The following is a 25,049-nucleotide window of genomic DNA, read 5'->3' as shown; positions in this document are numbered from 1 at the left end:
TGCTTCCTGTGTGGCATTTTTTTCCTTCGTTCCCGGCACACACTGTTACCCAAGCCAGACAATGAAGCAGATAAAAGCCTGCTTTCTGTTAGATGATCTTTAGGAGTTATAGACAAGGGAGAAATGAATGCGAAGGAGGGCGTGGCTAGGTGCTGGTGATTCAACCCAGCATAATAGAGTAAGACAGCCCTGCCAGACAATAAAACCCCAGTTAACTACCATCAATTTCTGGAGTTTTTTGCACTCAAAATTTAAGACATTTCACAGGAGTCCAAGCAAAAGGGGCTTTCCAAAAATGCCCTCAAACAGGCTCTCCCTCCCCTCATTTCCTTTAATCTGCCTTTACTGCCCATGCCTTACTTCAGATATCCCAAGAGATCCCTTCAGCTGTGAGTCAGCCTTACCCAGCTAGAGGGAACACAGAGAACACACAGAACACAAGCCAAGACTCTAAACTTTAACTCTACTTTAGGAATGGGCCTGCTCTATGCTCTCAAAAGAGAAGGCCGTCTCTCCTAGTTTTATCTCCTGAAGCCCATTAAGTGATACTCTCACTACAGCTCCTGGTGCTATTGTTAAAAAACAAAGGCCCATCTTTGCCCTAAACGCAAAAACCCCAAGGTTCCCAAGGAAGGAGTTACTGCTTTGAATTTTGAGGGATTTTCTTAGTGCATGTCCCAGAGGTTGAATGGTTTGAATCAAACTTTCCTGGGATCTCTTTACACTTCTCGGGTCATTTAAAAGTGAAGGCTGGCATTCGGCTTTCTTTTGGGTCCATTGTGAAGCAGCTTCCCCAAATCCGCACCTTTCTGGCAATTGAGATAGCCCTTGTGCAGTTTGGGGACCTGCTGTCAACCAGGATAATGGAGCTGTGGGTGTGCGCCTCTCTGCTGGATTATCCATCACCGTGGACGAGGCATCAGAGTAGACTATCATCCAAGACTATTTGCTAGAATCAGCTCCTTAATGCAATTAGAGTTCCTAAAATGAATTCCTTTCTTTGCCTATTCTCCTACTGAGACACGCGTGAGCTGTGCTTTTATACTAAGTGATTTGGCTAGCTTTGCCTTTCGTCTACAGCAGCCCGCCTCGCTACCTGTTGAACAAAGGACTTGGAATTCAGGTGGCTCTACTTAGAGTCGTAGACTTACGAAGCTAGAAAGAACTTGAAGAAAATACAGTCCACACTTCTCCTTTTAAAAATACAGTGATTATACCATGTATATAAGGTAGATAACCAACAAAGACCTACTGTATAGCACAGGGAAGTCTACTCAGTATTCTGTGATAACCTATGTGAGAAAAGAATCTAAAACAGGATGAATATATGTGTATGTGTGTAACTGGATCATTTCGCAGGACATCTGAAACTACACAACACTGTAAATCAACTATACTCCAATAAAACTACAATATTTTTTTAAATGTGATTAAACCTGTCTAGGATCATTCAGAGAGTGCACCTGAGTTTTAACCCAAACCTGGGTCCCTTAAACCTATGTCTGGGTCTTAATTTATAAAGGTGACTGAGTGATAACACAGGGAGGTCAATGCCATTGAAAGAAAAATTCATCATTCCTCAGAGCTCTCCTAGAAATGTGAGGCACACCATGCCACGCAGGGCCACACCAGGAAGCACCAGAGCAGGAGGCAGAAGTAAGAGGGAAGGATCGCAGACTGTATTGAGGATTCCTGGGAAAGTCAAGCAGAACTCTGTAAACAGCTTGGGATCAGCCAGTCTGAATAATTTCAGGCCTTGGGGCAGAGGGACTATCCTGTTAGCCTGGCACCAGGTCCTGGGGTGATTTAGGGAGGGGAAATATTGTTTGATCCCTAGGTCGGGAAGAAGGCCAGCAGAAGGGAGTGGCAACCCACTCCAGTATTCTTGCCTGGAGAATCATATGGACAGAGGAGCCTGGTGGGCTGTGGTCCACGGGTCACGAGGAGTCCAACATGACTGAGTGACTCACACACTGATACTGGCTCAGTGTGTGAGAATTAGGCAAAGAAGGTACTTGGGGACCATTTGGTTTGTATGTGAAAGATGGGCTCACTGGTCAATTGTTCATTATCTGAAGGACTTAACTAGCTCTGGGAGGGGCAGCCTCTCCCTAAAGTCTCAAGACCCCTTAAGATGTCAAGTCATCATAAAATACAGAAAAAGCAAAGAACATGAATACACCCCTCAATCACTGGGATTCCTCAGTTCCTACCTACTCTCTCCTCCAACCACCTCCTTACCACACTTGAAGCCCCAAGTAGATTGAAAGAATCAAGCATATCTGAATTCTAGTGGCACTTCAGACTTGACAATGCAATTTAATCACCATTTTCTGTCTTAGTTTTTCACTGACTTAGCATATGTCACTCCTTCCGCTCCAAATAGTGTGACCTGAGGGGTTCTTGATCAGGTCCGGAGTACACTGCCTAATGCTATCCTACGATTTTAAGTATTTCTTTCTCTCTCTAATCCTCACTTTCCTCTTCTGTTAAAAATGACAGACTTGGACCTGATGATCTCTGAGATTGCTCCCAACACTGATATTCAGTGACTCTTAAAATCACCCAGAGGGCTAGAATCTCCTTCAGCGGGGCTGAAGGCCATAGTAGGGTATATTGTCCATGACCTAAAAGCAAGCAGTGATGCTCTGAAGTTAGGTGAATAGATAGGTAGGTAGGTGGATGTTTCCCAAGACATCTCAGTGTTACAGTTTCTAATCAGGACTCAAAAGAAACTCCAAGGAAGATAGCTCATCAGTACCAAAAGACTGGACCTCCCATCCTGTGCCTCCCCCACTTCATCCACTCCCACTCCTGAATGAAACAAGAAGGTCATCTCCTCCTACACACCCCCCCACACCTTAGATTCTCCTCTGAAATATCTGGGATGCATAAAATAGCAAATGCTGTCAGATCTCAAGTTGTACAAATACAGAGACAGCATTTTCAGTCTCATTGAAAAGTAGTTGTCAGAAATATGCCATTCATTCAGAGTTTCTAAGTGCTCTGTCAAGCTTTAACTTGATTAAAATTGAAAACCACATCGCTTGAAAACCAAATGCAAAATCGAAATCTCTTTACTCAGTGCTCTTACATTCCGAAGCCTGGGCTTATGGATTATCCACCGTTAATTTATGCCATCTTTGTGCCATACATTAATTTTGAATATATTTGTTGAAAATTTCCTGTAGCTTGCATTTATGGTTGTCAAAGGGGCTTTTATCTTGAAAAAAAATGGTGCTGGTTTTAATTACAATTCTAAATAGCTTCATAACCATCGTGAACCCTGGATTTACATCATCTTTATGACAGCCGCACAATTCCCGCTTTATTGATTTTGTCATTTGCTTCATTACAGTTAATGCAAACCTTTTGTACAGACACAATTCTAGCCCTGCACTCTTCTTGGAGAGGTCCATAGAACATTGTGACCGAAATAGACCCCATTCCTCCACCCCCCGTTTCCCCCGCGACACTGACCAAAGGAAAACTCAGGAAGGAAATAGTTCGAAAGTGGCTATCCATCACAGACAAAGGAAATGTTAGCTCTGAGTAACCCTACCCAACCCTTTCCTCTGATCAGATGGGTTCCGACGTTTCTGTTTTCGAGTCCTGAGAGATGGCACCCTTCATTGTGCCAGGACCGCTGGGCTCAGCCCATCTCCAGTTTCATTTGCCCTCTGTCTAGAGGAGACTCGTTTGTGGCAGGGGTCACCCCCGTTCTACAGTTCACAAATGAATCTCGAACCCCTGAATCCAGTCTGGCCGGGGGTAAAGGAACCAGAGTACTGGGGTGAAAATGTGCTGTGTCCTCTGCTGAGGATGTGGGTGCCTGGGACAGGATGTTCAGAACCCAGGATGGGAAGTTGGAACCTGGGATGGTGAATTTGAAAACGAATTTCTTTTTTTTTTTTTGAAAACGAATTTCTTAAGGGGAAAACAAAAAGAATGGAAGAACTTAGGCGACATAGGGAGACGCAGGCTGCTGCGTTTGTGCCTGCCGGGCTCGGGCTCCGAGGACAGCGGCAGATGCGGGAGCTCGGCGCTCTGGGCGCCCGATGCGTGACGGGCTGCTTCCGGGGACTTCATGCACGGAGAGGAGCATGCTCCGCAGGGAGAGTGCGAGAGGCTGGAAAAATAGCGCTTGAAATTTCAAGGGCTGTGAGGGAACTAACATTTAGCTGCCGCTTCAGTCGTGTCCGACTCTGTGCGACCCCACAGACGCAGCCCACTAGGCTCCTCTGTCCCTGGGATTCTCCAGGCAAGAATACTGGAGTGGGTTGCCATTTCCTTCTCCAATGCATGAAAGTAAAAAGTGAAAGGGAAGTCACTCAGCCGTGTCCGAATCCTAGCGACCCCATGGACTGCAGCCCACCAGGCTCCCCCGTCCATGGGATTTTCCAGGCAAGAGTCCTGGAGTGGGTTGCCATTGCCCCAAGCTGCTGCTAAGTCGCTTCAGTCGTGTCCGACTCTGTGCGACCCCATAGACAGCAGTCCACCAGGCTCCCCCGTCCCTGGGATTCTCCAGGCAAGAACACTGGAGTGGGTTGCCATTTCCTTCTCCAATGCATGAAAATGAAAAGGGAAAGTGAAGTTGCTCAGTCTAGGATATAAAAATAGAGTGAACTTGCCAGAAAGAGCAGTGCCAATCCCAAGTTTGTTTCTGGGGGTAAGCATTCCCATTGTTAATGTACTTTACTGACAAATCGTGGGAAAACCCTAGAAGGCTCCTTCTCTGCCCTGGCTCCTCCCAGCAGCTTCTCCATAAATCTACTCAACTTGAGGGTATCGCCCCAGGGTGGTTTTCTCCCTTCTGCATTCAGAGGCTGTGTTCTACATTGTGTCGGCCCCCTGTGAGATGTGGGTGACTAGCCTTCATTTTCTGATGCCACTGAAAAATTATTCAGTGCTTTTCAAAAGTCATTTCTGGGACTTCCCTGGTGATCCAGAAGTTAAGATTTGACCTTCCAATGCAGGGGGTGCAGTGGGTTCAGCCCTTGGTTGGGGACCTAACATCCCACCTGTCTCACAGCCAAAAAACCAAAACATAAAACAGAAATAATATTGTAACAAAATTGAATAAAGACCTTAAAAATGGTCTACATTAAAAAAAAAAAAGTTTTAAAAACAACAACAAAAATCACCTCTGTGACTAATGGGAAGAAATACTGTTTCTAAAAGGGTACACTTCAAGGAGATGAAGCAAAAGGAGCCTAACCCCTTATTGCTAACCCCAGAAGCATCCAGAAGCCTGAGAGAGCTGGACTTGTCTTATCTGCAATGTGCTCCACAAATCTCTACCCCATAGGCACTGGTGAGGGCGTCTGAGCTTGGTGGGGTCCCATGAGCAGTTTGGAAGAAGTTGATAGCACGTTTCATTCATTTTTGTATTTTTCCCCCAACCTACTGTTCAGATCTCTAGTGCTTTGAAAGTTTCCTGTCTTTAACTGTTCCAGACAAGAAGAAACTCATATTTGCATTCTCGACATACTGCATTAAAATCAAATCTCACTCCTTGGATAGTATAACAACAAAATAAGGAAGTCCTCATGTGAGGATCCAGAGGCTGGAATAATATTCTGCAGCCCTGAATGTCTGCTCATGAGGCGCGCATAGAAATCATCTATTTTATGTCTTTGACTGACAGGGAAATTTTAGCCTACAGAAGTTAGACCACGACTCAGCAAGGTCAGAGATCCTTGTCTTCTGCTTCCCAAGCAAATTGTTTTTATTTTCCCCACTAAACCACAGTGTCTTAGATAAAACTGTACTACTGGCAAATGAGAAAAAGAGAACCAGTGTGCCTCCCCCCACCCCACCCAGTGTGGTGTTTCTTATCCTTAGTTCTGAAGTGGGAGCATGTCCTCATTTCTTTTTCCTGGAATCAGGAGAGGAATTAGAAACTTCTTTGAGGCTGTGCGTGTGTGTGTGTGTGTGTGTGTGTGTGTGTGTTTAGTCACTCAGTTGTGTACAACTCTGCAACCCCGTGGACTGTAAACCACCAGGGTCCTCTGTCCATGGGATTTCCAGGCAAGAATACTGGAGAGGCTTGCCATTTCCTACTCCAGGGGCTCTTCTGACCCAGGGATCGAACCTGCATCTCCTGTGTCTCCTGCGTTGCAGGCAGACTCTTTACCTGCTGAGCCATCAGGCTGGGTATGGCCAGCTAAACTAAAGTAGCCACAACAGAAAGTCAGAAACAGTGGATCCGGACATGGATGCTTGTTGGTTAACCTGGCTTTCACCTAAGTACCCAGGTGGGAACCATCTCACAAGGACCCCTCTGGCTTCTGGCTCTTTCTCTCTTTTGTTTTTCTGGCCTCTTCTTTCTAATCCAAATTTTTTTGGATTTATCCAGCTCAGTGAGAGCAGTGTGGCTGCGCAGAGTCCTGTGGGAATTCGGAGCCCAGCAGGCAGGAAGATGACTCACCTTTGTCAGCTGGCCTCCATCCTTACTCTGCCCACAAACCTCGCCTGAGGGCTCCCACAGCCCACACAGACCAGACGCCCAGCCAGGGAAGGGTTTCTAGTGAGAGGCGCTATTGTCTCTGCCTCGAAGGAAAGCCCAAGGCCTCTTTTCCAGCCTTCTCAGAGAGGGAACCCAGAGAACCAGTCCCGAGAAGGGTGAAAACAAAGTGAGGAACTCGGCTTCTGAAATGCAGACACAATCTACCGAGTTATCTATGCTGGCTACCCACGGAGAGGAGAGAGCAGTGGTGTGGAAAATACAAAATAGTGGCTAATCCCCCAGCATTTTATATTTGCCTTGAGAATAGAGAAGGTGATTTTGGCCCTTTCCATCAAGTTTAGGATCCTCATTCTCTTGCTTAAACCAATTTTATTTTTTCCTAAGTGTAGAGTGACTGGTAGTGTGCCCAAAGCCAGCCAGGAGAGAGTTTTAAAATTTGCTGCAAATAATTCCCCAACCACCGCCCCCCTCCGCCCCCCGCCTTGTTTCTTTCCATCTTTCTCATTGCTCTACAAATGCCAAGATACGTTTTTTCCACATCAAGCCGAATTGGGTTTCCTGCCTGATTGTGCCCAATGTAAGACCTGGTCCTAGGTTTCCCTGCCTTTTCCTGTGATGTTGTTACAGGGGAATTGCTCTCGCAATGGGATGCCCTCAGAAAGCTCCTCGTTTTAATTTTTTTAAATGTGAAATTCATATAACATAGACTTCACCATCTTAGAGTATGCAGTTCAGCGGCATTTAGTACGCCCACAGTGTTGCACAGCCATCATTTTGACCTACAGCGTTCTTATCCCCCCAGAGGACACCCTGTGCCCATTAAGCAGCCCCTCCCATCCCTCCCTCACCCCCAGTCTCCAGCAGCTGTTAATCCGTTTGCTGTTTCTGTAGATTATAGGTTCTGGATATTTCACATAAATGGAGTCATACAACACAGGTCCTTTTTTGTCTGACCCTTTGTTTTCAAGGTTCATCATGTTGTAGTATGATCAGGATTCATTCCTTTTTAACGACTGAATAATATTCCATTGTATGGATGTACCACAGTTTGTTTCTTCATTCATCCATTGGCTGTGTTTGAATTGTTTCTGCCTTTGGGCTATTATAAATAGTCCTATGAACATGAAGGAGACCAGCCCTGGGATTTCTTTGGAAGGAATGATGCTAAAGCTGAAACTCCAGTACTTTGGCCACCTCATGCAAAGAGTTGACTCATTGGAAAAGACTCTGATGCTGGGAGGGATTGGGGGCAGGAGGAGAAGGGGACGACAGAGAATGAGATGGCTGGATGACATCACTGACTCGATAGACGTGAGTCTGAGTGAACTCCGGGAGTTGGTGATGGACAGGGAGGCCTGGCGTGCTGCAATTCATGGGCTCGCAAAGAGTCGGACACGACTGAGCGACTGAACTGAACTGAACTGATGCACATTTGTGTACAAATTTTTGTTTGAACACTGTTTTCTGTTTTTTTAAGTATATCCCTCAGAGTAGAGTTGCTGGATCTTTGGGTAATTCTATGTTCAAACTTTTGAGAAACCATCAAACTGTCTTTTAGAGTGGCTGTACCATTTTACATTCCCTCCAGCCATGTAGGAGGGTCCCCATTTCTCCACATCCTTGCCAGCACTTGCTTTCCATCTTTTTGGAGTCTAGTTATCCTAGTGGGGGTAAAGCAGTACCTCATTGTGACCCCCTAGGGTTTTGCACCAGGTACTTCCTATGTGCCAGGTGCTGTGAAGAAGGTGCAGTTGTGAGCAAGACAGATCCTGCCCCTGCTGTCCTGTTGCCAGTGAATCCAGGCATCCATTATTCATTACAAGTCCTAGTTTAGAAAAAGAAGCTGGCCTTTTCCTAGAGTATTTCAGTTCTGTGCATTTGCTGAATTGAACGTAGTTATCAGCATTGCCCATGTTGCTGAGTTTTGATGCCCCTTTTTTCAACAGTTAATTACACAGACCTTGATATCCCCTTACACTGAGCTTACAAGACACATTTTAATTGGCTTCTGCTGCCACAAAGATATCTTTGAGTGATGCCTCGCTAATGGCCACTGACCCCGTACATCCAAGTACACGACCTGCTGAGGGCTACCTAGTTCTTTCAGGACCTGTGGCATGTATACCTTTAGAAGACAGACCTGCGTCACACTGGGGAAGGTCAGGCCCTGGAAAGACTGATTAAAATCTGTGTAATTGGCCACTTGCCTGGAGCAAGAAGAGCCATTTCTCTGGATGTGCCTTGCCCCTGCTCGAGAAGCTCTAAACTGCCAGCCTTGTCAGGAGGCTGCCCATCCATCTCAGTAGGTGACCTGGAATGGTGGCAATCTCCTTAGGGTGGAGGTCCCTCCTCATTATTCCCAGAAACTGGAGCTAAAATCAGCCTGCTTTCCCCAATGCTGCTAAAAAGTCGATTGGCCTGGGACTCCCAGGTAATCTAATTCAGACACACACAGGGGAGGTGAGGGGACTGTACTGCCCTCACCTCCCATCTTCTGGGTCAGAATGCTTGCAAGCCAGTGAAAGCAACTGGGACCCAGTGACATGCTGAGACCAACCTTGACATTTCTCACCAGCCTCTTTCTATGCAAAGATGAGTGAGTTAAGTCATAACAGGCTCCCTGTCCCTCCACACCAAAAGTCAGAGAGAGGCAGCATACCAGTAGGATGAAACCTCAGGCTCCCAGGCAGGGAGACAGGTATGAACCTGATTCTTCAATGCATTCACTGAGTGGCCTTGAAAATGCTACATAACCTCTCTGAACCTTGATTTCCTTCTATGTTTGCAGCTAGTTCTACTGATGTGAAATAAGCAATTTAATGGAGGTTTTGGAGAGGGTGGTTCATTTTGGCTGAGTTTGCACAGGAAAGTTTCATAGAGGATGTGAGCTTTGAGGGGGGCCTTGATGGAGGGGAAGGGATTTCCCAGAGGAGAGGAAAAGGACTAGCATGAGTGAGTGTGTGGTACTCTTCTCTGGTGCAGAGGTGAGGTGGGCAGTGCCATGCTAAGAAGTTTGGGCCGTGTACAAAAAAAGCAGCATCGCCTGCAGTCACTGTGGGCAATGGACTGATCTGGATTCAAAGCCAAGCTGAGAGCTGGAACTCATCCTTAGTTGCCTTTTCTGTAAAATTGGAGTACTAATGTTGTAAGACCCAACTTAATGAACATATTGAAGATGCTCAGCCCAATACTTAATGCCTAATAAATGTGAATATGTACTCTGTGCAACAATTATTGTGGTTGGATTGTTGTTGTAACAGTTTACAGCATAGGCCACAGGGAGTTGTTCAACATTTGTGTACAGATGAAGGAATATTAAGATGAAGAAATGATACCCCATAGATGATGGTATGGATTTCACTAGTTTAGGTGCTCCAGACATTAGCTGATTGTTTATTAACTGCAAATGGCCACACAAAAATTAGGTTAAATTTTGTAATTACCCTCCTTAGTGGTTCATGCCTATGGGAGCTGTACATATGGATATCATTGTCCTGGTGAGAGAAAATTTTGTGTTGTCTTCCATGCAGGGTTTTGATGGCTTCTTGTATTTCAATCTCATATCAGCTGGAGAAGTACAAAGAGCATGTGAGTCTGAACTGCTGCCCTCAGTCCAGAAAGAATATATTGAATATCTCAATAATAGATTCTTTGGTCTGGGATGGAAGAAGGGATAAAGAGATAAGCTCAAATCACAGCAGGATCTGAGTAAGATGAGCAGGAACTTTTTCTTTAAAAATCTCATAAGAAATTGACCTCAGGCTGCACATCTTCCGAGCTGAAAGAGCCTTTAGAGATTATGTGAGTCAAATTCTTATATTTAATATTATTTATTTCAAAGCAAAGAAAATTAAGCAAGGCCACATTTTCAGAGTGCATACATTTCATCATTTTCATACTGGAAATTTCCTTTCAGGTTAAATGTTATCTCCATTTCACAGAAGAGGAAGTTGAGACTTGGGTGCATGGACGGTGCATAGTCTGTTCAGGCTCCTGTAACAAAAATGTCATAAACTGGGTGGCTTATAAATAGTAGATGTGTGTTTCTCACGGTTCTGCAGGCTGGTAAGTCCCAGATCAAGGTGCCAGCAGATTCTGTGTGTGCTGGGGTCCTGCTTCCTAAATAGCTGTCTATTTGGTATACGGTCACACAATGCAAGGCAAGGAAGCTTTCTAGGGCTTCTTTTATAAAGACGTTTATCCCATCCATGAGAGTTCTGCCTTCATGTCCTAATCACCTCTCAAAGGTCCCTCCTCCTAGTCTCTTTGGGGGATAAGCCTCAATATATGAATTTGGTGGAAGGACACATTCAGTCTATAGTATTCTGCCCCTGATCCCCCAAATTCACATCCTTCTCACATGCTAAATACATTCATTCCATCCCAGTAGATCCACACTCAGTCCAGCCTCAACTTAAAAGTCTGAAGTCCAGTGAAAGTCATTCAATTGTGTCCAACTCTTTGTGACCCCATGAATGATACAGTCCATGGAATTCTCCAGGCCAGAATACTGGAGTGGGTAGCCTTGCCCTTCTCCAGGGGATCTTCCCAACCCAGGGATCCAACCCAGGTTTCCCTCATTGCAGGTGGATTCTTTAACAGCTGAGCCACCAGGGGAGCCCAAGAATACTGGAGTGGGGAGCCTATCCCTTCTCTAGTGGATCTTCCCAACCCAGGAATCGAACTGGGGTCTAAAGTCTCCTCTAAATATCACCTAAATCAGATATGGGTGGGACTCGAGCTATTGGGTCATTCTGAGGCAAAAGCTGTGAACCTGTGAAATCACATATATATCTGCTTCCAAAACACAATGGTGGGACAGGTAGAGGACAGAGGGTCCCATTCCAAGAGGGAGAAACAGGACAGAAGAAAGGAGTAGCAAGCCCCAAGCAAACCCAAAACCTTGAGACTCAAGGTCCCCGGGGGCTGATGTGACTCCTTATTCACATGCCAGAGATTTACAAGAGCCCTAGTCTTCCATTTTATGAAAAAGACACATAGCAAATACTGAGAGTTCCCAGAAGTTAGTAGTTAATATGGGTTGGAAAGGTGAATGAATTCAAGACAGTTTTTTTAATTTCTACATGAGAGATCCATGTGATTTTTTTAAAGGGAAACCGAGATCTTTTTGAAGTCTTAGGAAGCCACCCCTGCCCTCCTGTGATGGGGGCCAAGAGATCCTCAACTTCAGCCCAGAGGAGTGTTGCTTAGGACTCCTGTATTTGAATGAAAACCAGCATCCTGTCTGGGCTCTGAAGCCCGCAGCCGCTTCGGGCTTAGAAGAAATTCTCTGCTCTGGCTGCGCATACGGGTCATATTCTCACGGCTGAAATAGTTTCTCTCCAGAGTCCAAAGGGAAAATTTCCAAAACCCCACAAGGATGAAAAAAATTTTAAAACTCACTACAGTTTGTACTGGTTGATTTAAAAAAAAGTCAAACACAGAGATGTGGGAGATAACTCTCAGGCCTGTTAACAAAAGCACATTTCATCTTTCCAGGTTCTAACTCCCTTTCCCCTCTGCCAGGGAGGAACCCCAGATGGTTATCACTCAAGAGTGTAACTAAGGAAACCACAAACCTGCCCCCATCACTATGGAGATAGCCTTTTATTTGTTTGGCCTCTGAGTATTCATGACATCAGCAAGGATGCTTCTTACAAAGAAATTTTATCAATAATTCCTGATGAGCAAAGTTAAGAATCACATTAGAATGTATCAGCCACTTTGAGGGCTCCCATTAGCCTAGTTGCAGGAGTGTTTAAAGGAGCAGCCCGTTTTACAGTAGCTGCAGTAAGGAGCCTTTTAGAGTTGATGTAACTGAAAGCTGAGTTTGTGAAACAACAGACATTATAGGATTTAAGTAAACTGGTGCTGAGAATAAATGTTTCCAACAGAGTCAGCACCAGAGGTTTAATACAGCGCCTGGGACAGAAGAGTTTCCTAGAGCAGTCTCAGAAGTCTCCATACTTAAACAGGGAAGTTCCGGGCAAACGTGTTTAAGTTGCACATCCTAGCTCTAAAGAGCTTTAGTCTTCACATCAGGTTGACAGAAGAAAGGCTGGATGTGAAGCAGGCCTCAAAACAAGAGAGCTCATTTTACAACAATAGCCAAACTTCCTCTGTCCCTTGGTCTAAAAGTTGCTTAGAAAGAAAAGAAGTTCTCTCATTATGAATAGGGGGTGTGTTCGTTTGATTTGCCCTTTATCTGCGTGGTTTTTGTTATTGTTTTATTTATCTAGAAAAGCCAGAAATCTGTTTCTGAAACTTGTCCAAAATAAACGAGAGCTCAGCGTCTTCCTGACAACCATCCTTCCTGCTAAATTAATTTGCAGGGATTTCTAACCACCCCCACCCCTGCATTTTTCTGCACAAGTTCATTTGCCAAATCCCCAACAAACCGGAAACTGTGTAAACACAGAAGTGGAGTTATTGATATTTCCCAGCGATGTGTAAAACACGCCTTTATTCTCCAAGGTCTGGCATGCTGCTTTGGTGCTAATCCATCATCTGGGTTGGCATTATTGCAGAGCTTGAGTTCGGGAGCATCTACTGGAGTGGATGCAGTTATTTTCCTGCTGAGAAGTTGCATATGTCAAACAGCAATATGATATATACTAAATAAAAGGTATTACGCTAGCCATGTGGCAAAGTATGCATAACGCTACTTGGCAAAACAGATTCATGCTTCAGTTTTTAACTACATTCTAGGCAGAATGTTCTGATCAGAGAGCTTAATTAACCTAAGACTGTGTCCTTTGCAAAGTGGGTTTGGTTGATTGAGGTTTGGGAATGCTGACAATCACCTAATTATCTAAATTACTCTGTAAGTATGACGGATGCAGGCACATTGAATTTCAGAAGTCAATACCACTTACTTTACCTGTTTTATAATATACTTTTGCATTTATATGTATACAATAGGGAGACAGTGCATGTAATTATTATGTAGGAGAAATAGGCATAAAGTTGTCAGTTCTATATATAGGAATCTCTGTGGATACATAAATAATTCATAGATCAGTAAACAAATCTATATGCATGTATTCTTGGGTCTGGTGGACAAGTGTACAAAATGTGCAAAATAATAGATAAACCTCCTTTTGCTCATTTGAGATGTTGTTTTAATGCAGAATTACAGTAGCTCCTTAATGATGAGAGACAGTGACAATTCATTAGCAGACTGTGGCTTGGATCAAGTGTTCGATTTGCCTACAGAGTGTGACCAGTGTTCAATTATATGAAGTGTCTGCATTTCTTTTGAACGCAATTTTTTTCCTTTTGCCAGTTAAAATAACCTTGAGCTTTATTTTTTTTCTTTTGAAGACCCTACCAGCAGAAGACAAATACTTCTATGTTTTTCAATAATGATTTTTTTAGAATGTTAAACTGTCATATAAAACAACCTTCAGAAATGCCACTAGATTTCTTGTTTTCTTCTTAAAGGACAATTGAATGCTGGCGAGAAAAAGAAGAGCCAGTCAAAGCTACTTTGTGTTTTGTCTTCTGGATTGTTTTAAGAAAACAGGGGTTTCCCCAGGGTTTTTCTTTTATTTTCTTTTCATAGTTGCAAAATTCTATTTCTCCTTGGTGTAGAAATACACTTTGAATATGTATATATTGGAGCACATCTATAGTTTTTAGAATTCTCTTATACATTTTAAGATAGTTGAAATGTAAGCACCGCAGGTAACCTTCCAGATACTTTCAAAGGGTATCTCACACTTCATTCTCTATCCCAGTCCCTAATACAGTGTGAACATCTAATAATACTCAGTTGCTCTAACAGGATCTTTAACTATAAGTTCATTAGCTGGATTCCGAGACCACAGACTTGCTTTGAATTTCTTATTAGGCTTCCCTTGCAAATTTCGTGCAGAAGTCCTTCCATTTCTTTATTTCACACATTTCATGTAGATAGTTTTGCTTGGAAATTACCAAACTGTTTAACTGCAGAGGGTGCTAAACTTCAGCTACTTTGCCCATTTAGCATCAGAAGGACTGCAGCAACTCTAGCTGCAGTCCTAGAGCAAGGCACTGCAGCTGGATTTGAGGCCCAGACTGGCAGTGCCCTGAGGCTAAGTTTAACCGTCCCCGGGCTGAGATGCTGGGTCCCCAGAACATCTGGATGAGAGGTGAACATCTGGGTAGGTGTACTCTGGAGTATAGAGTGTAGACACTGCATCTAGATAACTAGTTGGGAATTCTTTTCTTCCAGCTCTCCAAAAACCTGTTTCTGGAGATTTCTACTTTCAAGGTATTCCTCACAGAGTCTCAAATGTATCATTGAAATCATGAAATTTTCTTTCATTTCTTGTTGTGTGATGGTGGTGGTTGAGAGATCGGTAGATGGTTCAAAATTGTAATCAGTTTTTTTAAAACCCTTTTAAAAGGATTTAGATATGCTTCTTTTCATTTTTGAGCCACAAAAATATTTTCCATCCTGCTTCAATTATGAAATTTGAAATTGCAATCGAAAGAGATGAATTGTGATAATACTATGCTTACAAATGGAAAGAGTGAAAAGCCCACTCTCCCTGTCTGCTGTTTGTGGAGATTAAGTCCTCACTCATGCTGACTTTCCTTTCTGACTTGTTTATATTCTCAGAGTATAAAAATACAGTAGTCAAAAAGCTCCTCTTGGGGTATCTGCCTTTAGTTCTTGTCTGAGGATTCCTTTCTAAACAGACTTTGGTATCATGTTAGCAACTCACATTATTTGCTGAAATCGGAGCTGCCCAGGGAAATTAGAGCAGTTAATTTAATATCATGAATGTTTGGGGGCTTCTTGCCTGATTCACAGGTGGGGGAGTGTAAATCACATTAAGTATTCTGTATAAAGCAGAGGACAGTGAGAGCCGCCTCCACCCACTGCCTTTCTGCCCCTCAGCCTCACTCTGCGCCTGTGGAAATCTCCCTTCACTCCAAGCAGACTCCCCAGACGCTCGCTAGTGGAGATGTGTGAGGCAGAAAGGCCGCCTCTCACCCTGTGCTCCTGAAGGACCGCTCCATTGTCATTAGTGATGGGGCCACAGGGCCGCAGCCAGAACCACGCGGCTTATGGCTTAGAGCTTCCGTCCACATATTTTTGAGCTCAGCCCTGCCACAGTGGCGCTGGAAGGACTCATCCTACAACCATAGGCGACAGCTGTGAAGCCCCTGGCACTAGGCTGGGCACTGGGGTCGGTTATTTTGTGCGGCAGGCAGTCAGGGTCCGTAGCAGGGCCAGACACACCTCTCACTGCCGAGGCAGACTAGAAAGAGAGCCGCCAGGTGCTTTCAGACGGCCAGGTTCTCAGTGCTCCCATTCCCGGAGTTCCTTTTGCACCTGATTCTTGAGTAAACAGAGTGTGGAGGGGGTGCTTGGCTTTCTGATTTGTCCTTAGAGGACCTTTGAATGAGTCTTCAAAGGCGCTATATGGACCTTTGACCAGAAAGCTTAGAACACAAGTCGGCAGCCTCTGTCCACCCCTGGAGGCAAACTGCTAAGTCAGACGTTTTATCCTTAGCTCTGGAAGGTCTCTGTGTGCCTAATTTCACTTCTCTCCCAATACCCACAGAAAGATGCCACATTTGCGTTTATTTCACCTCCCTTCTGTGCTTCAGGACTAAGTTGTATGTGTCTGAGATGTAATTTAGAAAGAAAATGACACCTTGTCGGGACCGAGTGTGTATTTACTTTGTTTTACGGATCTAGCTTATTTGCAGGAAATATAAGAATTGATTGCAGATAATTAACGAGCGTATCATGAACACTCTGAGGCTCAGTGCCATGCAGATGTGATTGTTGGGAAGTGAATAACTCGGGTTTACATTTGCCTGACAAGACCCTCTCAGGCATTTACCCCGTAGACTTTCAAAATGAACAATACATCTTGGGAAGAACTCTTTACTACCAAAGCGGGGATACTGTTTATCTGTGACTAGAATGAAAGGAGACAGTCTAGATTATAATAAATGTCTTCTAGAAAAGCACATTTCAGCATAAATATTTTAAATTTTGATACATTTCATGGCTTCCAACACACTCTATAAAATATACCCACAGAGATGCTTATATTAAAGTTCAGTTTTCCCCATTACTAATACACAACAAGGTGTTGACTTGTGCCACCCACTGAAAACTATTTAAACAGCATGTAATTGATAGCGTACTAGACATCTCTGCTTTTAGCCTTAAAATGAGCAGGACCCTCTCAGCAACTCTTGGTCGCCACTGCTCTGTATCCTGAGCGGCAGAACCCTGATGGGAGACTGAGTAGTGGATTTTTAAAATCTTTTGCACATATCCTTTCCTTCTACCCTTTCTCATTTCATTCAACCACTTCTCTTTTTTTCTCCTTTCTATGAGTTTTTTCCTCCCCGGAACGTTGCATTCTTTCCATGTAAAATGCTGTACATTTAGAGTATTCTGGTTGGTTTCTGGCACTCTCGTAAAGAAAAGGAATAGAAAACGCTTCCAAAATCCAGCAAATAAACAATATTCTAATAGCCAGGACCTCTCTAACATGCCTATACAAAAGCAGGTGCACCACAAATGGCCATCTCTCTGCACTACCCCAGACTTCCCAATGTGATGATTTAGAGACTTTTCTACTTAGGTGGATGGTCCCGTTTTTGCCGAATTCAGCACGTTCATTGAACAATTTCTGGGAGCCAAATGCCAACTCCACTGCATTTCTGCTTGGTAAGGTTTGGTGGCCTTGTAGCAGGGCAGAAATTGTTGATTCATCGACCCTTTTAAACAGATGATAAATCTAGAAGTTGGACAGTAGTACTAGACTGCCTTAATAGAACTTCTGCGGGGAATCAGTGGCTCCAACACTTACGGGAAATCTACAAAAAGGCCACTCTCTAAACTCTGGTTAAGAAAGGCTCGGGAAGAACCTGGGGTAGCAGGAACTACTCAGAGATAACGCATGAGTTGGCATCAGCAAGGACTTTGAAGGCTAGATGTGGAATTCATCAACTTACGGAGTGGTTCTGCTTCTTGAGACCCCCATTTCTTGCTGCTTCTTTCATTCTAAATGCTTAGTGTGTTGTATCCTGAGCGTCTTTTGAGATGACTCAATTCCCCATGGGACCGCAGCAGAGCCCATCTGCTCTGATGCACTCCATCACTTTGATTGTACATATTTCATTCATGTGCATTTATGCAATCCTACATCTATATATTTTTTTCCAATGATAACAGGATTATAATTGTAATTCCACCTTCCTTCAGCAGAATATAAAAACTCCAAGAGGGCTACCAAACGCAGCTCTGACATATCTTCTGCAGAGAGTTGTCTTGGCGCAAGACAAGCTCAAGTTTCAGGTGTAAATTCCAGCAGCCAGAGAACCCTCCACCTGAGAGGACTGATTCTGTCTGAGACAAAAGAAAGAAATAGGAGTCTAGACAAGAATTTGTCACCAAAGCTAGACTTCTTTCTACTGCTCCTCCTCCTCCAAAGACCGTGGTGTGTTCCACACACAAAATTTAAGACAGTATGGTGATAATCACTATTTTCTGTATAAAATAGTTTTTAATTAAATGAGTTTTTTAATATATATAATAGATGATATTTAAGTTGAAGTGTGGTCATGATCAATCTCCTGACTTACACATCAGGCATATTTTGATTTGAGATAGCGGTATCTATTTGTTATCGCTCAACTAGAATAACCTTAGTCCCCAACTGGAATGTATATTAGTCAAGGCGTCTTTTTAAAAGACAGGGCTTTCAGGCTCAAAAGATGGAAAGGGAAATAAGAAAAAAAGTCCCCAAATAGGTGCATTTAATTCTCCCCAATTTAAATTTAAGTGGTACATCTTTAAAGTGATAACGATAGTCCTTTTTTCCCCCCATCAGGAACGCTTCCATCAATGAGTTTCTTTAATGTCGATGATGCTTGATGCAGTTTGAGGGAATCTGTATTTAGTCAGAGGCTGCTTCAATAGAATGACCTACCAGATGGGCCCCATAACAAAGCACAGAGGCATCAAACCACCACAGACATTTGGTGCTTAGAATAATAAAAAGACTATAAAATTAGATTAGTTGAGTCTAATTTGGAATTGGTATATTCCCCATGCACCCTCACTGCTCTTGGGCAGATAAAGCCTAAAGATTTAGCACTGTGTCAGAGCGGAAGACTGCAACTTCCAGTAAAAGGGAGACAGGGAGAGGGAGCGAGGGGGAAGAAAGCATTCTGGGAGGTCACCGAGGGCAGAGCAGTGACCTCCAATGATTTACAGGCCTTTAGCTTAATGAAATTGTTTCAGTGACATGACGGTAAGAGCTCGTAATGGATTGGATGCCCTAATGTAATGAAATTACTCCCTTCTGCCTAAAAAAAAAATGCGCAATTAATATTTACTGAGACCTGACAGCCTTTGGTGCGCTCGTCTGTGTAGTTCCCTCAGACAGTCAGAGAGGAGAGACAGCAGCGTGGCAGACAGGCTGGCTCTGCACGAGCTCCTGGCGGGCGAGCAGAGCCGCGAGGGTGGAGGGGCCGGTGCTCGGGGACCGGGGACGCCCGGCCGGCTCACGCACGGCCCCCGCTCAGCCCTTCATGCTCTCCCCTTGCTTTTCCACAGGCAACTGGACAACAACCACATCAGCTGCATTGAAGATGGAGCCTTCCGAGCGCTGCGTGACTTGGAGATCCTGTGAGTTGATTCTGCGATTGCTGCCTGGTGTGCGTGTGTGTGTGTGTGTGTGTGTGTGTGTGTGTATGTGTGTGAGTGTCCGTCCGGGTGAGGAAGAGACAGGGGGAGTGTGTGTGCCCAGGGGTCCGTGTGGATGCGTTTCTGTGTCTTTTGCTGCAGTGCTATTAAAATTGGGAACTGGGAGATCCCTCCAGCTCACCTTGGTCAAAGTGTTTGCGGGCAGCAAAGTGTGATTTCTCACCTCCCACAAACTGGGGTTCCTGTTAATTAAGTCTCGATTGAGTCCTTTCTCCCCCGATGCTCCCACGATATTTGTTGCTGGATGAAACAGATGGGCTAGAGTAGACCCCCAGTGCCTGCCGGAGCATTCAGGGAGCATCTGAGTGTGGGCTTAGAGAGCAGGTTACAGGTCTGGGAGATGAGGGAGAGCTAGCGCTGCGGGGTCGAGGCTGGAATCACCCAGAATCAGAAAGGGACCTTGGCAGAGAACCAGGCGGAGTGCCAGACAGCTAGTAAAGTCCAGTCATGGCCGTGGCTCCTGTGATCCCATCTCAGGTTTAAATCCAAACTTTAAGCAGTAACCTTAAAGTGACAGGGGCTGGGAGGTGAAGGAGAAGATGAGAGGAGATGAACCCCTCCCCGGAAGACCACCTTGTATACCCTGTCTAGGAAAAACGTGTAGCTGTCTTCATGTGTTCTGGATTTTCAAATGGGTCTAGCTAAGGAAACCTGATTTCCAGGGGGAGAGTCAGCTAGGAGTCATCCCCGGGTCATTCAGACTAAAATTGGATTGTGTAAGAAAACCTTCTGATTGTTCTCCCCCGCCCCAAACTACACCTCCAGCTGTCTCTGACTTGGGGAAACCTGAAGAGGAAGGTGACCAAGCCTAGCAGAACTTGCGCTGGGAGACGTGTGATTCAGCCCCAGCGCGGCCCCTCAATTAGCCGTGTGACCTTGGGCAAGTGCCGTCTGTGTTTGCAGCCTCCGTTCTCTCACTTGGAAAATGAAGGGGGTGGTTGCCGTATCGTGGAGGGACTTCCCCTTTCCAATTTCTGTAATTGCTTGCTTCTAAAAATAATTTTGATGGTACAGTTCTAGCCAGAATGATAAGGGCAAGGTACACTCCCCTGAAAATTTAAAAAAAAAAAAAATCACATGGTCACCAGGTTACATATCTCTGACTTCCAGAAGAATGAATAAATGTCAAACAAATGAATGAATGAGTACATTAAAATGTCCCTTTGTCCACAAGGGGAGGCCCACCTTCCTTTTCACCTGGCCCCACAGGCAGCAACAGTGGGTTGGAGACACCCTCTCCACACTGTGTGAAAGGAAGGTGATTCCAAGAGGAATCACGGGAAATCAAGGGGATGCTGATGCTGCAAGCTGCTGGAGATCGGATGAAAGCCGAGAATCCCCGTACAGAAAAGGCAGGACCCACAGCCAGGAGGTCGGTCAGGTTGTCATTCCTAAGATGGATGGTCTCTCCTCACCCAAACTCTGACCCCGGAACCAGCACCAAATGCGTGTCTGCTTGGGAAAGGATGCCAGCCCAAATTTAGTAACCCAGGACTCCTCTTATCAAGAGGCTGGAGCTGAGAAGGGTAGGCGCGATTTTCCCTGACTGCAAAAAAAAGCTTCTGTAGAAAGGGCTGCTGGGAGCATATCACCTTCTTCTTGAGAAGGAGGAGAAAATTCCCTGGGAAGGGACCAAGAAATGGAAGTGGCTAGCTGCCACAAAACAGCTGTGATGACCTGACAGTCCACATGTCAGTGCTCTTGGCTTGGCGGGGTGTCGTCTTGCCTCACCAGGAATGCTGTCTGGGGGGAGTGAGAAGCTTTAATCAGACACCCCTGGGTGTGGAGTCCTGGGTGTGGTGTCCCTTTGGCCAAGTTATTCTACCTCTCTGTTTCCTAAACTTTAAGAGATGCCCTCTATACTACATAGGATTTCTAGTAGTCACTCAGTCGTGTCTGACTCTTTGCGACCCCACGGACTGTAGCCCATCAGGCTCCTCTGTCCATGGAATTCTCCAGGCAAGAATACTGGAGTGGGTAGCCGTTCCCTTCTCCAGGAGATCTTCCCAACCCAGGGGTCAAACCCAGGTCTCCTGAATTGCGGGTAGATCCTTTACCATCTGAGTCACCTGGGGTCCCCTCCACTTCCCTAACTTTCTTCCCACCATGCCCTCATCTCCATCAAACCCCTGTCCAGGACAGAATTGAACTGTCCTGTCTACTCTGATTTTATATATATATATGTATATATATATATATGTGTGTGTGCATATATATATAATATTCATGATGTATATGTATTTTTTATCCAGATACACCACAACTTGAAGCTTAAAAACTCACTATGAAAAAAAAAAGTTCTCTCTCCCCATCATTGTAAAGAGCTCAAAGGATCTGATTAGTTTATCTTCTCAATTCTAAACAAAGCTAGATCAATAGCTTTGTTTTAAAGAGACTGTCATTTGGCTTCACATGGCTAAGTACTTAAAATTAATCATAATCAGGTATTCCATGGGTTTTTAATTTCCAGCAGAGGCACATAGCTTTGGAACCATCCATCTTCATGGTGAGCATACTGAAATTGGCTGGAGCTGACATCTCCATTTAAAGACCCTCCCTGCCCCACCCCCAGACCTTCCAAATCTCATCTTCACATTGACATTTTATAATATTTCTCTGTAATCACAACTTAGGCACTATAAAGAAACTTGACAATAAAGTATTAATAATAAATAGGAGCTAAGTGAGGGCATCATATATTAACTTAATAAATCCTTCAGAGAGAGACCGAGACATCGGGGGACGGGGAGGGAAATGCAAAACACACCCTCCCCACAAAGGCCATCTCTAAGTATCTAAAGCTTTTAAAGCCTGCAAATCAAGAAGACAAAATATAGCGACTTCCCTGGCAGTCTAGTGGTTAAGACTCTGCACTTCCACTGCATGGGCCATGGGTTCAATCCCTGGTTGGGAAAAGAAGTTTCCACATGCCATGTGGTATGGGGAAATAAAAGAAGACGAGATATAGTATTTCGTGTATGTTTTCTCTCCAACGTGAGGCAGAATAAAGTATAAAATAAGGAAAGAGTCCCCATTACCTCAAAGAAATCTCTCTTAAAATTAACTCAAGTTTAGGGACAAAAACTAGTATTGAAAATATTTCACACAGGATCACCCTATTATTCCATCCTTTCTGTGGATGGAAATGCCATAAAACTTCTTTCCATCCAGGCTGAGGTTGGTTGCACTGAACATAAAGGGTGAGTCTAGGCAGGAACCCCTAGCGGTGAGGAGTAAGGAACTGTACAAGCTTTTGGAAAGACTGAAATCTGTGCACCTCAGCCTCATTTTTGACTCATGCCCAGTGGGGGATGTCCAGCGCAGAGTACGGTACACAAAGGAAGAGAGCCCCCGGCCTCTCCTTCTCAGGCAGCCAGGAAGGGGAGGGAGAAGGCACCCTAAGGCGAGTGATGATAGCTGGCGTTCAGTGTGTGGTTACTGGTGGTTGTGGTTGAGTCGCTCAGTCGTGTCCGACTCTGTGCGACCCATGGACTGTAGCCCGCCAGGCTCCTCTGTCCATGGGATTCTCCAGGCACGAATACCAGGGTGGGTCACCATTTCCTTCTCCAGGGGATCTTCCTGACCCAGAGATCGAACCCCCGTCTCCTGCACTGGCAGGCGGGTTCTTTACTGCTAAGCCACCTGGGACCGACACTGAAGGTGGTGCTTATATCCGTTATCTCTCTGCATTCTCACCACCCCTCCATCAAACTTACTGTCGCCTTCTTTTTCACAGAGGGTACCTATTTCAGAGCCAGCCAAGTAACCGCCTAACTAGCAAGCAGCAGAATATGTGTTACTACGGCTCTCGGGTGTTGGCCCGCTGAGGCAGGGCCAGCGTGTGCCTCGGTGGTCTGAACTGGCCCCGAGAGCTGGTCTCGGGGAGCTCCCAGGGCCTCAGGGTCCTGCTGAGGAGAACTCCGGAGCCTCCCACAGCTTCTGAGATTGTCATTCCCTTTACCCAGGGATGGGTCCCCATAAAGCTGAAGGTAACTCAACTTCACAGGGGAAAAAACCATCCTGCTCTTTCACTGACTTACATTTGAGTCCCAGAGACAACTTCTCCTCACTGCTGGGCGTCACCGATCGATTTTGGCCCTCGCTCCTGCTCCGTTTCTTAGTTGAGGGACCTCACTTTCTGTTACCTCGCCTTTAGACGCCCTTCTGTTACCCAAATCATAGACCGCTAATTTCTGCGGGTTTGTACACTTGGCGGTTCACGTCCTCGGTTTTCAGTTTTCTCTGGGTAAGGCGTCTGTAAACCACAGTCGAATATGCCAAGACCGCGTTTCCCTGGCTGGCCAGGAATCATTTCTGGAGGGACTCTAAGCCTGGGTGTCTAGACCCCCGCCAGCTAGGCTGAGGACAGCCAGGCATGTCACCAGTTTTACCAGGCTCCTCTCTGCCCTACGTGCCATCTTATATAAAAAAAAAAATCAGAAAAAATATTGAATGGAAAAAAAAATGAGTAGGGGAAAATGAAACAAAAAACAACCTAGCTAATCAAATATTTAAATTTTTTTCAACAGTACTATGGGAGAAAAGATTCTCAGACATTGTCTCCTAGCCAGAAGACAAACGTAGCAGATCAGAAGTTTGGTAGATACGCTGCCAAAATGCTAGGAACGCATCCCCAAGACACTTTCAGTGAGTGGTCTGCCCTTGATAAAGCACTTGTACTGGCCAAATCTCACATCGATCTGACAGGTCTTTCGATAACCAGTGTGTGCTGTCTTGAAAGCCTCGTTCGCCTTTCTGTCACTTACCAATTTTGGAAGTTCAGTGATATCATCACAGGCTGGCTCTGCAAAGACCTTCGGTGTCTCCAGGATGACCTCTTACTGTTGAGATAAGGCACGGGGAGGCTGAGAGCAGGATCAGGACTAGAGTGAGGCCCATGCCTTCTAACATTTTTACCTTGGGCGCCCCACTTCCCTCCCCCTAGTCCTAGCCCTTACCTTGGCTTGTCCAGGGCAACAGCAACTTGGCAGTAGCAAAGAACTAGAACCTGGGTCTCCGGACCCCTGATTCCATGTTCTTTGCTCACAGTAGGCACCCCCAAGAAATTCAGCTATACAGAAGAACTCCTCTGGTAAGTCTGGGGATCCTAGGCACAGTTGTCTTTTCAAACCCTATCATTAAATGTTTTATATTACGTAGCAGATTGAAGTGAAAAGTAAAAGTGTTAGTCGCTCAGTCCTATCTGACTCTTTGTGACCACATGGACTATAGTCTCCTCTGTCCATGGAAGTCTCCAGGCAAGAATACTCGAGTGGGTTGCCATTTCCTTCTCCAGGGGAATCTTCCTAACCCAGGGATCGAACCTGGGTCTCCTGCATTGCAGGCAGATTCTTTACCGTTTGAGCCACCAGGGAAGCCCCATTTAGCAGAGCTGAAAGCAGAATCATTCTTTGATTCTATCATGGACTGAAGTTTTCCCTCCCACAATCTGCTAATCAACTCTCTTGAAACCAAAGGTTGCAAACTAGATGACAGACTACATTTTGGTCACAAATGAGGTTTTCTTTTTCATCCTAAGAGTGTTTTTACCATTTTAAATTAGCATTTCATATTGAAAATTGATGCAATTTTTTGTAAACGTCCAGAATTCCAGCTTTGGACTTCGGTGAAGCAGAAGCATTGGCAACTCTGGCCTGGACATCTGCATTGTGACAATCAGTTGAGACTGAAAAGCACATACCCTCCTTAGATGGGGTGTGTATAGCCTCCACTTTCCTGTTGACCTCCCCCCATTTCAGTTACCTACACGCCCCTGCTTTAATCCATCCAAAAAGCAAGGATATGTGCCAGCATTGTGCCAGATGCCAAGGACAGTAAAGCTTTAAATGACCA

The 25,049-nt window shown here is 44.9% G+C and overlaps 1 protein-coding gene across 1 annotated transcript in view; it reads left to right on the top strand.

The window, feature by feature from the left end:
* Nucleotides 1-25,049, top strand: part of SLIT3 (slit guidance ligand 3) — a 717,795-nt gene that overhangs the window by 500,198 nt on the left and 192,548 nt on the right. Inside the window, exon 6 of the mRNA XM_070357383.1 lies at nt 19,047-19,118. Within this exon, the coding sequence (XP_070213484.1) occupies nt 19,047-19,118 (72 nt within the window). The remainder of the gene's footprint in view (nt 1-19,046; nt 19,119-25,049) is intronic.

The sequence above is a fragment of the Bos mutus genome, chromosome 20 (genome assembly GCF_027580195.1).
Source record: "Bos mutus isolate GX-2022 chromosome 20, NWIPB_WYAK_1.1, whole genome shotgun sequence".
Taxonomy (NCBI): Eukaryota; Metazoa; Chordata; class Mammalia; order Artiodactyla; family Bovidae; genus Bos; species Bos mutus.
This window is presented reverse-complemented; position numbering and strand designations above follow the sequence as displayed.